The following is a 15398-nucleotide window of genomic DNA, read 5'->3' as shown; positions in this document are numbered from 1 at the left end:
ATTATTTTTTGCTCCACTCAGCATTTAAAAAAAGGACAAAATCAACGATCCCGAAAGCACGCGCATCTGTTAAATTTCTTTTTTTATTTTCTGCATCATGTAGTTTTATATGCAATTATTTCGTCCCTCTTTGCGGACTCATAATTGCGGCGCGCTAACGACGCCACGGTTCGGCGGTGCCGCGGCCCACCTGGTGCCGCGGCGCGCAGCGCGCTGCCGACGTCACGGTTCACAGTCTGATACGAGTCAACATTTTACTACGAATTCGTTTATATTAGTGAGGATGAATGGCGAATGTGGATGGAATACAAATAGTGGACAAACAACCCTACCACGACAAATCTGATGTTTTGATGAGTGATGCAAATACTAAACGTAGACAAAGTTTTTGTTGTATAAAATACATTTATACACAAGAAAATATATATATATATATATATATATCTTAGTCTGCACTGTTTACCAATTAAACAGCTTATTTAACAATCTAAAGTAAAAAATGTTGATACTTGTGTTTTGTTCTTCTTGTTTTGTTTGAAGGTTTATTGGGTAACCTTTCATGAGTTTACTTTGGTACATTTTGAGATGAAATCATATGCAGGGACGTTACGGTTTCCATCAGTGATGAAACGTGCGCTTGGGACTTGCCCCAGTCTCTGTGCCGGCTTTTATTCTTCTTTTTATTCAGTCTCATTAGACCACTGCAACCCCCACCCTAATTCCCAGTTGAAGAACTTCTATGCGGGTTCATGGCCTAAAACCTCATTAAAGAAACCCTCAAGCCTAATTACATAACCCTTGAATGACGTTTTTTGTCTGACTTCTGAGAACAACCACTTAAAGTCCTCAATATCAGTTCGGCCGCAGCGCAATCCGTCTGCTGATGGAGATCGGCCCGGACGTCTCTCTGTTTACACTCTGCTCCTCTCTTTCTCTCTGCCCCTCCAAGCCTCCCCCTCTGCTCGCATTTCACCGTCTTGTCGACTCACCTCTCTGCGCCCCTCTCTTTGTATCCCTCCCCCACGAGGCCGCACTACTGTACACACCCTGTAAACTTTAAACAATAGCTGCACTTCATCCCATTGTGGTCCAAGTGGCCTGCCCCACTGCGGTCAGCCTGTCCACTGACTGGACGCTCCTTCATTCTTTTTCAGTTCCCTGCTCAGGCATGCAGAAACACACACACACACACACACATCCATAAGAGCTCGTACGTATACAGAGGAGCTTTCGAGTTGCGCCTCACAGAGGGACAAAGGTAAACATTTTCACCAAAGCCAATTTTCAAATTCCTCCTCCAGCTGATGTGCGGCTCAGGGAAATAACAGCGATTAAACGTTAAACATTAACAGCCGCACTGCCGGAGGAGTGAAAAGCTAAAACAGCACACTGCAACAACGCAAGGGGCCACAGCAGAAATAAACTCTCTGCATCTCTCCGGGCCTATTAGCGAACAGGGTTTCGGGCCACAGTGCTTCTGGTAATGAGCCCGGCAGCACAATACAGGCACCGGGCCGGAACAGCTGAGGGCAGACAAAGCTGGCAGGACGGGGGACTTACTACATTTAACACAGAGCCATGCTGACTCTGTGTGTGTGTGTGTGTGTGTGTGTGGGCATGGAGGAGAAGGCATGTGTCCCATCACCATTACGGGGACAAACTCAAAGACAGAACGTGGGGCCCCTGGAGAAATTGCTGCCAAAAAATGCAGCAGAGGAGTGTGTGGCAATCAGCGGGCTGACGGGCCGGGGGTTGTCCCGCGCCAGTCATCTGGAAAGTTCTCCACTTATCTTTTGGGTTTGAGACGCCGGGCCAACCAACTCAACCTGGCAAATAAGCATCACGCAGGCCTGACAGGGTTTGTCCGGGGGCCAAATGAGCGGCAGAACGCGGCGTTGTTGTTTTAAACCGTGGATGGCGCCGGCGCTGCTCGGCGTCTCCTTCTCCTTTGGTGGCGTACGCTCACACTGGACTAACGGTGTCAATGGTTTGCCTTTTTCAAAACGCTGGATTTTGAACTTTCCAAAAGAAATTACCTGACAATCTCAACCGCTTCATGCAAGGAGGGGCGGGTTTGGAAAAGGTTGAAGGTCATCAAAGGTGTTGGAATCCATCCTCGGGCGGATGTGAACACCTGCCAAATTGAATTCCTCAGCTGAAAATCCACGTTGTTGAGCGTATCGTTAACACACTCCTCCTTCTCACTGTTTTTGAGGTCTAAAGTCAACCTCCTGACTATTTAAAACACAGTCGTCACGACAACCAAAAGTGACGTCCTCACTGTGGCGCTATTGCTAACGTCAACGGGTCTCATCCTCCGGGAAATCATCAGTCCATCCAGGAACTGTAGGAATACTCACATTTAACTTCATTGGCCGTAGATGGAAAGTCAAAGTACGCAAGGATTAAATCCCCCCCCCCCCCCCCCACCCCCGAACACCTGAGCGGACTTCATAAGACACGACGGCCTCCGATTTCAAGCCTGCTATCTAATCTCCTCCACCTTTAACCATAATGCACCTGGAACAAATGTGCCAGTCAAACGGAGCAAAGTGGTGAAACAGAGGGTGTTTCTGTGTAGGGGCAACGCGGAGGGAGGAAACACAGGTGGCCTGTGTCCGACCAGCCTATTAAACAACACACAGGGCCCCGAAGGCAGGAAGCTGCTATTGACTGGAAGACATCAAGAAAAACGCACCTTTCAAGGCACACACACACACACACACACACACACACACACACACACACACACACACACACACACACACATAGAAGTGGATAAAATCTGCCAGGTATCAGGTACTGCCCTGAGGGAGAGAGCTGACCTGTGGAGGCCAGGGGAGTCAAACACACAGCTCCTTCAACGTCACACACACACACACACACACACACACACACGTCCCCGCGATGCCGTTTCATCCGTCAATTCAACCGTTGGGCTAAAGTTCACCAACCCAGAGAGACCAGTTGTGTGATTTTACAGTTCTAACTGCTCCCTGCTTGGAGTTGAAAAGATGAAAATGAGATAAGATGGAGGAGATAACTTCCTTCTCCCTGCGCCCGGCACGCTGCATTAACCTATGGAGCGGCGTGTTTGTCCTGCGTCTTAAAAGCCACTGAGGCTGTGCCCGAGGAGTGTTGTCAGAGTGTGTGTGTGTGTGTCATAGAAGAGAGGGCAAAAAGAGGTCATGCGTTTCAATGCCCTTAAGCAAGGCACTTGCCTTAACTCCCTCCATGAGAGGCTCCCTTTCGCTGCAAAGAGGCAGCATCAGGCGAAGAGGCATGGAGGGTCGGCTCTGATGAAACCTACAGGAGGATTCATGTTTGGGAAAATAAAAGGAAAATGTCTGACCACGGGAGAAGCAATGCTAACGGAGGCGGAACGCGAGGGAAAAAGGCAAAGGGAGAGGTTGTTTTTTCAGAGGCCTCCCATTTCGTTGCAGCGATAAAAGACCATCACTTTTCCCACTGGAGATCACACTCACAGGGAAGACAAATACATTGACTACATTTGCAGAAAAGTAGGCTACAGGAGATGTCTGGTGCAAGTGGAAGCTCGAAGGGAATAACCACAGAATTATTTCTTCTATCACTACGTCTGAGGTAAAGAAGCGGATAGAAGAACAAAAGGCCCAAAAGGGCCGCAGAGAGGCTTTGAGGGCTCTCGACGTGGAAAGTAGAGAGCGAAAGATGGAAGGACATCAAGAGGGAGAACAAAAAAAACACATTTTTTTTCTTCTCTTCTTACAATAGCGTAGAGCGGGGGAAATCAAGTGTTGGGGCGAATAAGAGATCAGGAGTGACAAGTAGAGCGTGCGAGGCGTCTGCAGCAGATGGAGAATGTGCGTCAGGCGGAGCATCGAGGGCAGATTTAAAAAAAAAAAAAAAAGAAGAGAGAGAGAGAGAGAAATCCCAGGGAAGAATGGGGAGTGTTTACAGCACAGTTGATGTTTGCAGGTGCTGATGTTCACAGAGCCTCTCGGCGCCATCGGGGACGTTGAGCAGCGTTGTGCGCGACGGCGAGGAGGGAAAAGGGGAAAAGAGGGTGACCTTACGTGTCAGGGTGTTTTTGTTTTTTTTAGAGCCCATGCTGGACAAGCCCCCCCCCCCCCCCCTCCACCCCCCAATGATCACAACTTGAGCTCTTGCCTTTTTAATTACCCACCGAGGCCTGACTGAGTCGCACAAAGCTGGAGAATGGAGTGGCGCAGATGGAACAAAAAAAAACAAAAAACAGGCCAATTCCTTGGGACGGGTGCCCTCTGAACCCAGCGGCTAACGCAGCCCCTGCTGCTCATTGTTGTTGTCACAGGAGGAGAGAGACGGCACTCCAAAAACAAGGCCACCACCGCCGCCGCCACCCGGGTCATGGTCCACGGGCCACGTGAGAGTGGTGGTGGGGGGGGGGGGGCTTCTGCTCGAGAGCGAGGCGCCGGCACGCTGCGACCAACCTCCGGTCGTAGCGCGCCCGGGAGCGATTTATTAAACATTTTGGTTTCGCTCGCTGTAGCGCTTTCGTCACGGCCCCGAGAGCATTTGGGTTAGCCAAGATGGCGTCGGGCTCCCGCTCCTTCTCGAGGTGCCGCGATGGCCCTCCCCCCCCCGAGGCCCTGTCACTCACGTGGCCCCATCAGTCGTCCCTCATCTCCCGAATCTGACTTTATCTTAACGAGTTGTTGTTGTTGCTGTGAGTGAATGGAGGCCCGCTTCCTTTCATGGGACAAGAGGTTGAGCTTTATCACGTTAACTAAGCACCACAGATCATCCGTCAGCGTTACACACCTGTCGGTCCGGGGCGGAAAAGCCTGAAATAAATGTCAATAAGGACATAATGTCAAAAGGAATGAAACGCCCGCTCATCCGGGGCCCTCGATCCAACTCGAACACCCAAACAGTCTTTTCTGTATTGTCTGTGTTCTTCATGCCGTTTCCTATTGTCACATCACATTCCTGTGTGTGTGTGTGTGTGTGTGTGTGTGTGTGTCTGTGTGTGAAGCGGGGGCTTAATTCCAGACATCCTGCTCTTATTGTTGACCACCCCAGGTCGACTGCTGCTCAACATGTCAGGCTGAAAGAGAACAAAATGGGGCCCGTGCCACGAAGAGCCATCACACACACACACAAACACACACACACACACACACACACACACACACACGTCCAGCTCTGCTCAATATTACTAACAATAGTCTTTTTTGCATTTGAGGTGATGAGTGAAATTTACACCTGCAGCATTTGATGAAAGTGACAGCAAAGTACAGTTAATATTGGTTTGATCACTCAAAACGAGGCCTCTCAGGATTATTTTTTTTAATATCACAAGTCCTTCTTCTCTTTGAACTTTTATGATGTTTTAAGAGGTCAGAAAGCACATTTTCTAAAAACTGTTCAACACACAAACATGCTAAAAACTATTTTAGAAAATTTGAATATTGGTAACAAAGCACATTTCTTTTGATAAAAATTACTGCAAGGTGGAAAATGTTACATATTGCTGCATATGTTAGTGTTACACTCCAGTGAGTATATAGGATTCTAATTTCAAAGGAATTACAGGCCCTCAAATCATAAACGTTAACATTTTTATTTTTCCCTACAGACAGAATAATACATTTTGGAACAAAAAACTTCCTTTGAAACATGTAACACTGTCAAAAACATAATTAAAAGTGCAATTGGGCTTTCTTCTTTTTCTTTTTAAAAGCATCCTTGTACTTTCCGCTCACTCACAGATGTGCTGTACTACAGCACCCTCTAGTGGTAGACGTTTAAAAAAAGGGACAATTAAAAAAGAACAAATGAAGCAAATTTGTACAACATTGAGTACCGCTAGTGACCGAAGTTAACACAAGTAAACTAAATAAATTAGCTCAAGACATTTCGAGTCACTCAGACAACTGCTCAGATTCCTTGTTTTCTTTCCTGAGAGAGGTCGAGTGGTTTGGGATTTCCTGAGGTTTATTATTATTATTTTTTTAAAAGTGCACAGGATTTGAAAAATGCTGAAACCCTTAAATCCTGAGGCCTCATAAGTGCGACTCAATGTGTGTCTTTCCTTCTCTGCTGCGTGCTTCCGCGACTTGCCGCCCGTTCAGACCTCTTTATTCCACCGGGGAATGATGGTCCTGCGATAAGTCCGTCTCTCTGAGATGTTGCGTCTCACTTTGATCAACGCCGGGGGCACAATCTCCAGTTCCAGGGACGGGCTGGAGTGGGACTTTTTCAGCCTGCCTTCGTTTTCCACCTCTTCCTCCTCCGCCGAGTACGCGCACACCGCTTTGTCGAACTGGTTCAGGTCGGCGACGCTCAGCGCGCCGCCAACTGCCTTCGTCACGCTCTTCCACGCCTCCAGCCCCTGGATGTAGATCTCGTAGCGGCACATCTGCAGGGTTTCGACGGGAACACAGGATCACTTGATTTGTTCAACACACACACACACACGTTTACTCCCGGCGCGCCCGTTACCTCGTGGTGGAGGTACTCCGCTCTGACGCGATGCTCCTCCAGCTCCTTGGCTTTGGCTCTTTTGCCCTCTGGCAGGTTTTGCTGCAGGTACGACAAGTCCTCTTTGAAGGACTGCAGCGTTTCTGCATAAGACTGCAGCTGACGCTCCTACACAGAGAGAAGGGAAGCACAAGCCCTGTTAAGAACATCCTGATTAGGAGACAAAACGGAACGCGTGGAAGGTATGAAACAACTATTGAAGCAATTCCAGATGTTTACACTACAGGTGTGTTATTATTTTAAATGTGCATCTTGTGATAAATACTGTGAATCAAGTCAAATTCAATACAACAACAAAAATACACCATTGCTCATCTCTGTGCACTCAGATTTTGCTGCAAGAGCCTTTTTTGGTTTCTTATGACCATTAGCTTTTGAAGGCCAATGTTAGCTTATGTTGCTATATAACAAATATATACCATGCGTTAAAAACCTGTTCATAATCTTACTTTAACAAAAGCGACTGTTTTAAAATGGAAAATTAAAGCAATTTGAATTTGAGGTAATTTCCTTATATAGCTTTATACATATATGAATTATGGTAATTGTTTGTTAATCGGGGCCGAATAGTGACTTTAGAGTTGAAGTTGGATTGTGTAACAACTATTTGAACTCCTTACAAGGAAAAGCCAAAGCTAGATGCATAACACAAGTCACGGCCCCAGCAAGACAAAACCAGCCCATTTGTGGCGGATTGGCCTCGTCATAGTACAGCTGGCGTGGAAAACCGCAGACGTATGGGCGCTTACCGGAGTGTGGGCAGACTGCGACGAGGGGAGGATGGGTCTGCAGAATCTCCTCTGAGAGCCGACGGCGGCGGGGAACGGAGGCGACGAGTGGAGGGCCGACACCAGGTTGACGCGGCTGATCCAAGAATGCATCTCCAGTTTGGATCTGAGGGGAAGACGGACAGCGGCACGGGCCGTTCTTTTTTAACCTCGTCGACCGACACGCACAAACACGCAGCGCGGACTCGCCGGGGGACTTACGAGGCCTGAAAGAGCAAAACCCTCCAGTCGGCTGTCTGCAGACGGAAGACGTAGGGCTTCTTGGTGTAGTCGGCCGCCTGCTCGGCCAGAGAGTGGTGCAGGCTCACCACCTCCTCGTCGATCGGCTGCTCCCTCCGGTAGTCATCCTGATGCACACGCACACACTATCATTATTACATTATCCGTGCCGTGGGAATGTTATGGGATGAGTTACTGACCTTCTGCAGGTAGAGGACCATTCCCCTCACCACTCCATAGAACGTCTTCCAGCCTCGCTTTCCCCACGGAGCTGCCGCGCAGAATCATGCCGCAGGTGTGTGAGGATTTGTATGTATGGACGTGAAAGGAAATGAGAACACGACAACAAATGAGCAGAGAGGAGGTTTCATCAAGTTATAAAGAGCCGGAGCTGCCTACTGCATGTCCTATAAATCTATAAAAAGCTTATGTGTTCATATTCATATTTACATACATTCTAATCACTCGAATTAAAGAATCAAAATAAAACAAAATTAAACTTCACTATACAAACTTCACTTCTGCTATATAAGTATTAGCCTGAACCACAGATCGTTCCTTCGGGTGCCACTCACTGCGTTTGCCGTCGATGTCGGCGTGCAGCTTCCTCTGCAGGAACCCCTGTTTGACCACCGACGCCGTTTTGTCGTGCGGGACGTCCTGGAAAGGGTTGAACTTGGAGCGCAGCGGCGCGTCCTCCGCCGCGTCCTCGTCCACCAGCACGGAGCTCTTCAGCTCCTCCTCGTCCCTAAAAACACGCGGAGCGACAGACTCTTAGTGTGAGCGCGAGATCACGCGCAAGAATGGAGGGCGGGCGGTGCGTCATGTGACTCACACAGCCCACTGCAGCGGCTCACTCTTGATGGAGTTGTAGAGACTCTGCGGACGTGGATGGAGATGAGATGGTTATGTCGCGATTGTGACTTTTTTGTTATTTGGAAGGGGCGGGTGGGGGTCCGTGACAGCATTACCTTCAAGAGATCCTTGCTGAAGTTTTCTCCTTCGTCCATCCCATCAAGGTTGGACACAAACTTGGTGGAGGACATTGATTTCCCCACGTTCTGTCAGAAACAGACCAAACGAGCGGTTGAGTAAACGCCTCACAGACAGCATGTGGTGACTAAAGTCATGCGTGTTCCCCACCTGTCCGTGCAAGTCCGTGTTGAGAAGCATCACAGCACACGTGAGGGCCAACACGGACTCTGAGGATGAAAAAAAAAGTATATATGTGTATATATATATAGATATAGATAGATAGATACAAATATTTATCTATACGGTCACTGAAGCTCACCCGAGGAGGTGAAGGAGTCGGGGTTGCAGTGATGGAAGCGGCAGGCGAAATGCTGCAGCACGCGCTCTCTCTCCTGGGTCTCTCCTATCAGCACGACCACTTTCAGAAAACACCTGGACGGGAGAGAAAAGAAATGTGCATTTACAAGAATTCACACCGGCGCGTCTCACCGTGGGATAACGCGCTCTCCGTAAGTCTCACCTCAGGGCGTGATCCAGAGTTTGCCCGGTGAAGTCAAATAGTTTCAGGTATTCCTCCCCGACAGCGCGACTGAAGTCATTGCTAAACAGAAAAAAAGACATTTAGTATTATTGTTAAGAACACTTTCTCTTTTTTAAGTGAATGGGTTTTTTCTGGATCAAACTGCAAAGCAAATAAAGTGTCTTAAACATCAATACAATATTACAGGGTTGATTATTAGCGGCATTTAATCTAAACTGCACAAAGAGGAGGATGACACACACACACACACACACACACACACACACACACACACACACACACACACACACACACACACACACACACACACTACGGGACCAGCCGCAGGGAAAAGGATTATTTTTCAGCTAAATCTGAAGAAAACACAAAAGAAATACCACGCGCTTACTCTTTGTCTATGTGCTTCACCACGTCCACGCGTTGGATCCCGTCCAGACCGCGCAGCCGCTCGGCGAGGCGGCGGGCCATCTCTCCGTTCACCGCGTCTCCGTTCACAAGCGGCGGCGGCGCCCCCCCGGGGGGCTCAGCCCGCTCCTCGCTCGCGGAGCCTTCCTCGCCGCCTCCCGCTCCGTCAGCGGGCTCGGGGGACAAGTGCGGCGTCGTTTGCGACTCACCGGTCTCCACCGGGGCCCCCGGCGGGTCCGCGGCTCGGCTTCGGGCGGGCTCCTCTGGCGGCGGGTCGAGATGCTGCGACACTCCAGCCCCCCTCGGCTCCTCGGCCGCCTCAAGCCGCTCGGGCTCGGCTCGCGGCGGAAAGTCTTTTGCTTGGTCGCCTCGTTCCTCCTCCGGTCCTTCAGTGGGCTCCATCGCCCGCTGGGGGGTCTCTCTCCTCTCGGTGAGGCCGGCCGCCTGGGCCGACGGTTCCTCCGCGTTGGCCGCAGCCTCTGACCGCTCAGGGTCTGCGTTCTGATCTACATCCAAGCACATTTCGGGTTCTGCGGCCTGACCAGCGGGAGCTTCATGTGACCCTTCCGGTCTCTCTTCCAGAAGCTCTGACGGCGGCCTGTCAGTCGGCTTATCTGGGTTTACGGTTGCTGCGGCATCGTCGGTTCGTGGCAAATCCCCAGAAAACTCCCTGCAAGGTGCAGATGAAATTTGGATTGTAGTTAACGTACAGTAACATCAGCGCGTAATACTGCGACATGAATAACAACCCGCAGGCCTTCACTGGTGACACATACTTCCTGTTCCCCTTTCTTAAGCTAAGTCTTCGATACTTACACATAACTCAGACAAATGGTGACTTCTGCCTCTTCACTTTCTTCGGTACCGGACACGTTTATCTGCTCCTGCTCTTCTCCCTCGTCTTCTTCTTCCTCCTCCTCGACACCATTGGCTGAAGTTTGCTGGTCCTCGGAGTCTCTGAGTCCAGTCAGCAGAAGGCAGGGCTGTTCCGGTTCCTCTTGTGGTTTTAAATCTACAAAACTGTCCCCCTCATCTTCTGACACATCAGCGACGTCCAGAATGTCGAGTAGGTCCACAGTTACAGGACGTGAGCTGGCCGAGGGGACCCCCTCTTCTTCTAAGACTGCCGTCGGTGGAATACCTGGATGATTTTCGAACGAGAAGATAAGAATCAGAGTTTTCAACTATTATTGAAAAGATTCATGATTTGTAATGGAAAAACATTTTCTATTAAATAACTTACTCAAGTCGTCTCTCTCCGAGTAACACGTACCGTTATTACTTTCTAACAGCTCGTGTGTGGGGTCTTCCCTTTCCTGTGTCGGCGGCTCTTGCACGTCTGCAGCGTCACATGGCTGGAAATTGCAACACAGGCCATCGATCATAAACAGGAATTGTGCGAGAAGGCTTGTGATTCTCATCCGACCAACAATCGACACTCTGCTTCTCCCAACTCAAAGGCCGAGGTGGTGGTGGGGCCACGGTCAACCGGGTGAACGGGTTAACGACACAGGAAATCAGAGGCGGCCCAAAAACAGGCAATAATGACAGAATGAAAACATCCCACCTCGCTTGGTATCTCCTCCCACACAGTACATACCTCTGAGGCGTTTCCTCTGAGCTCTGGATTTGAGTTGAGAGCCAGATAATCAAAACCACCGTCTTCCCCTCTGCCCTGCCGTATGAACAGATCAGCGTTAACGCCCTGAGAGCGGTGAAGCGACGGGGAAGTGCCGTCTAGACTCGTCACGCCGCCCGGGGTCGGCTCATTGGCCGAGCCCATGTCAGTCACGTGCAAAGACGTTGCAGCAGGGGGGTCGGGCACGTCCCACTGCACTGTCGCAAAGGACAGCGGAGCACCGGTACAGGTCAACTGCCATACTGTCTGCCCCCACTGCGCTGCCTCCTCCTGGGTCTCTGGTCCCGCCTCCTCCTGGGTCTCTGGTCCCGCCTCCTCGGGGGTCTCTGGTCCCGCCACCTCGGGGGTCTCTGGTCCCGCCACCTTGGGGGTCTCTGGTCCCGCCACCTTGGGGGTCTCTGGTCCCGCCACCTTGGGTGTCTTTCGTCCCGCCTCCTCGTGGGTCTCTTGTCCCCCCACCTCGGGTGTCTTTCGTCCCCCCACCTCGTGGGTCTCTGGTCCCGCCTCCTCGTGGGTCTCTGGTCCCCCCACCTCGGGGGTCTCTGGTCCCGGCACCTCGGGTGTCTTTCGTCCCACCTCCTCGTGGGTCACTGGTCCCGCCACCTCTGGGGTTTTTTGTCCCGCCTCCTCATGGGTCTCTAGTCCTGCTTCCTTGTGGATCTCTTGTCCTGCCTCTTCGGGGGTCTCTAGTCCCGCCTCATTCTGGGTCTCTAGTCCTGCCTCCTCAGCAGTCCCTGGTCCTGCCTCCTCGGGGGTCTCTAGTCCTGCCTCCTCGGCGGTCCCTGGTCCTGCCTCCTCACGGGTCCCTGCTTCTGCCTCCAGGGAGAGTTGATCCGCACCCTGTGCCCGGTCGATCTGTACCGCTATGGTGCCCCACACGATGGCCTCTTCCTCTCCATTGGAGCGCCGGTGGTCGATGGATGTACACAAGGCTTGTTGGGGCTGCTGAACGGCCGATACCGTGACATCCGGTGGAGAGGAGCACACATTTTCCTCCTCCATTAGCATGCGTCTCAGTCAGTTCTGTGGTCGGTGGGGGGCGGCCAGAGAAGAGATGCTTCAGCAGTAAGCGCTGTCTTGCAACAAAATGTCCTGCCCGTGAAAAACAAATGACATGTAAAAGAACGATTCTTCTGTGGGGTCCCGTGAACGGAAAATCCTAAAGCACACCGCAGCCGTCAATGGCGCCATCCACAAATCTGTAACAAAAGAGATGAACAAAGTGTTTATGTTTGAAGATGAGAGCGCTCACATTCGAAACGTCCTGTAACGACTCATTCAAAATTATTCTGATAAACCGATTCTTCATCACAGAAAAACTTGTTGATAAACCTCCAGGATGCACATCTGATTTGCTGAGATACAAAAAAGACCATTTGTAAAATTTGTATTCGGTTGTAGAGTAATTATTTATGGGTTGACTTTTGGGTCAAAACATATTTTTCTATTCATTTGTGAGAAATCGTACATTTAAAACTACGGAGGACTGCATTTAAAATTACACACGACTCCTTTCAAAAACAAAACTGACCTAAACTCACTTACTGCCCTGATGGTACAAAAACACTGCTTCACTCACCACTTTAACGTCAACATAATCCAGTGTGGAGGTGGTTTTTGATCTTCTTTTTTTTTAAAGCCTACAATACTCAATTGTCAACTGTTTGTTACTTCCCAGCGTGGCTCTGCAGGTGTTCAGTGCAAAAGACTTTTAGTGAAATGTCACAAAAGCCACTTTGTACTTCCTGACCACAGACGCAGTAAATCAGCCGAGCAAGTGAAAGAGAGAGAGAGAGGGAGAGAGAGAGAGAGAGAGAGAGAGAGGGGGAGAGAGAGAGAGAGAGAGGGGGAGAGAGAGAGGGAGAGAGAGAGAGAGAGAGAGAGAGAGAGAGAGAGAGGTGTACGATGTGGATTAAGGACGGTGGAGAGGGTGGGGAGGAGGGGATGTTTTGGGTAAGCAGTTTAACTGCCTGCGGCCTGAGTTTATCGTTTTATCGGCGCGCTGCACGGGGAGTCCGAGCAAAGGGCCCGAATTCAAACTGTGTTTTGTCAACATAAGCAAAGGCCGGCAAAAGAAGAAACTGTCATGTGTTTATTCTGGGGATGCAACGTGACACTATTTTATTATCTTCTGCCAAATTTTCCTCACTCTATAAAACAACCCCTTTTTTAAAATGTCTAAACTTATACTTTGTCTGCATAACGCTGTTCATGTAAAGCTACCAACATCCGGGAAAGACCGTGACCACATTTCCTGTGTGGGTGCTAACTACTCAGTTCCTGTCAGATGCAACAAGTGCTTCACTAGATGAAAATTAACACAGAAAGTTATATTTGAGTTTTAAATAGTGAGAGAGTTTAATAAACTGAATGTCCAACTCTGATGTATAACATGCTGAGAATCTCTTGCTGCTTTAAATATCCTCTATGTTTGATGCTATCTTTGGCAGCACTGTTGGTGATGCTCAGATGAATGCTGATATTTCTAAATTCCTTCATAAAATCAGGCTACCTTTACTCAGACATTACTCAAACAAATTGCATTTTGTCTTTTGTTGACAGCTAGCCAGCTGTTGTGTACAATGAATGGAACGTTTGCACATCACAACACAGGCCTGTGAGGATCATTGACAAAATATTAAAAGGAGAAGTAAAAGTATGAAAAAGAACTTTTTTAGGAAGGATGAATTAAAAAGGGGAACACCAAACTTGACAAAGCGAAAGGTGAGGCATGACTTATAAATGTGTGTATGTCTAATAATAGAAACCTCATTCTCATTCGTAGCAATCTAACTGTGACTTACCCCCCCCCCTCCAGGATCTTTACAGCAACATCATATAATCAGCCAGCTTGTGAGGTTTTAAGCACTTTGCTGTGCTATATTGCGATAATATCCCTGTTGAAGCGCTGTACCCTCAACCAGCTATACACTTCAAACTCAGTTGATTAAGCCTGAATCTGTCATAAAAAGTCTAACATCCGCACCGTTTCAGCAGAGCAGCCTTTCAGCCTGCGGTGTCCCATGACAACGCATGCGAGTCACAGGTCCCAGTTTGAACCGGGTCTTCCCCCTTCTTCTTAGAGCTCCCTGTCCATTTTGGATCAAGATCAGACTTCAGCCTGCCTCCGCTCTGCTCCTCTACCTGCAGGTATGGCTGTGGGAAAAAAAAAAACATAAGGGAGAATTTGAGTGGCAACAAAGAGGAAGAGAAAAAAAAGACACATTGTGATTGGCGGATGACTCAAGAGCTCAGACACCTGAGAGTCACCTCAGTCCACGCCCACCACCCAGAGGGCATGCAAGCCAGGTGAGGGGACTGGCTCTGCCTCATTCCTGCAAGGAATGATGTGGTAAAACCAGAAGGTATCCATATCCAAAATACTCAAGTCATCAAGTTAGCTGTGCCTCTGGTGTCTGGCTGTGAGAAGAAAAACTTGTTTAACACCAATGTGAGTTGTTGCTTTAGGGCTTTATAATAATAATAATGAAACCGAAAAGACTCCATTTTTCAATGGACAATTCATTTGTATAGGATAATCTTCAGCTGATTAAAGTTGACCACCTAATAAAAATATCACAAGTGGTTTCAGTAACTGTTTGCATAAGAGTTGCAGAGTATTTGCATTCTTTACTCCCATGAACAAAGTCAGAAATAGAGAAAATATATCATTTATTACAAGTCGCATTTTCTTTGTTAGCGGTCTTTTTAATGCAATTACCTCGCGTCCAGTTAACAAGTTAACGTTAGCTAACGTTACATCATGCAAAAGAGCACATGAGCTAAGAGAAGTCTAAATAGCCAACATTATTAATACATAACGTTACATCATTTATATTCGTTTTGAGGTACATGGTTACCAATATCGCTTTTAGCGTTGCTCTTGGTGTAAACTAACCAGCGTTAGGTAACAGGAGGAAACATTGCGCCATTAGCATGATTAGCATTCAGTTTACCGTTGGTATTAAAATATTAGCATTACCTAGCATCTATGTGAGCATCCTTGCAGTTGCAGTGGGTTAGTTGCTAGCTAGTGGTAGCAGTAGCTGATTTAGTTGTAGTACTTGGCACTAGTAGTATAAGTGATGACCCAGCAGCGTTGCTGTAGTTGTTCAGTTCGTCTTGCTGTTATTTAAACATAATATAACGTTATCACCGTGGTTTTTTGTGTACATAGTATCACAATGATGTTGGCTAGGGCCCCGGCTAATCCGACGTGTCTCCTCCCCACCAGCCGGGGCGCTGCATACGTTGTTAGCAACAAACAAAAACAGCTTCTCCTCCACGTCACTTTTGTGCGACCGTCTGTGCTTTGTTTGTTCCGCAC

General features: G+C 48.8%; 1 protein-coding gene across 5 annotated transcripts; it reads right to left on the bottom strand.

Annotated features, from left to right (window-relative positions):
- Positions 1-5482: 5482 nt before the first annotated feature.
- On the bottom strand, positions 5483-15307 carry LOC119226752 (PH and SEC7 domain-containing protein 4). Of its 5 annotated transcripts, none has more exons than XM_037485012.2 (17): positions 15228-15307; positions 14058-14227; positions 11033-12270; positions 10676-10787; positions 10249-10573; positions 9416-10102; positions 9007-9087; positions 8806-8918; positions 8655-8713; positions 8483-8572; positions 8347-8390; positions 8087-8259; positions 7712-7782; positions 7494-7639; positions 7254-7398; positions 6466-6612; positions 5483-6382 (listed from the first exon to the last, which is right to left on the bottom strand). In XM_037485012.2, the coding sequence occupies exons 3-17, from the start codon at positions 12077-12079 to the stop codon at positions 6092-6094; spliced, it is 3531 nt and encodes a 1176-aa protein (XP_037340909.2). In that variant the 5' UTR covers positions 12080-12270; positions 14058-14227; positions 15228-15307; the 3' UTR covers positions 5483-6091. The 5 variants fall into 5 exon arrangements, with proteins under 5 accessions (XP_037340909.2, XP_037340907.2, XP_037340912.2 ...); XM_037485010.2 differs by having other exon boundaries at positions 15054-15301; XM_037485015.2 differs by having other exon boundaries at positions 10706-10787; positions 15054-15301.
- Positions 15308-15398: the final 91 nt, after the last annotated feature.

Source organism: Pungitius pungitius, chromosome 18 (genome assembly GCF_949316345.1).
Source record: "Pungitius pungitius chromosome 18, fPunPun2.1, whole genome shotgun sequence".
In the NCBI taxonomy this organism is placed as follows: domain Eukaryota; kingdom Metazoa; phylum Chordata; class Actinopteri; order Perciformes; family Gasterosteidae; genus Pungitius; species Pungitius pungitius.
The sequence above is the reverse complement of the archived record's forward strand: the minus strand, read 5'-3'. Positions and strand labels throughout refer to the sequence as shown.

Bases quoted from the DNA above. Each gene is read 5' to 3' on its own strand.
- LOC119226752 (XM_037485012.2), bottom strand. From the start codon at position 12,079: ATGCTAATGGAGGAGGAAAATGTGTGCTCCTCTCCACCGGATGTCACG. The intron at 7,783-8,086 runs GTGAGTGGCACC...TCTGCGCGGCAG, and splicing joins CGACATCGACGGCAAACGCA to CTCCGTGGGGAAAGCGAGGC. The intron at 6,383-6,465 runs GTAACGGGCGCG...GAAACCCTGCAG, and splicing joins CGGAGTACCTCCACCACGAG to ATGTGCCGCTACGAGATCTA.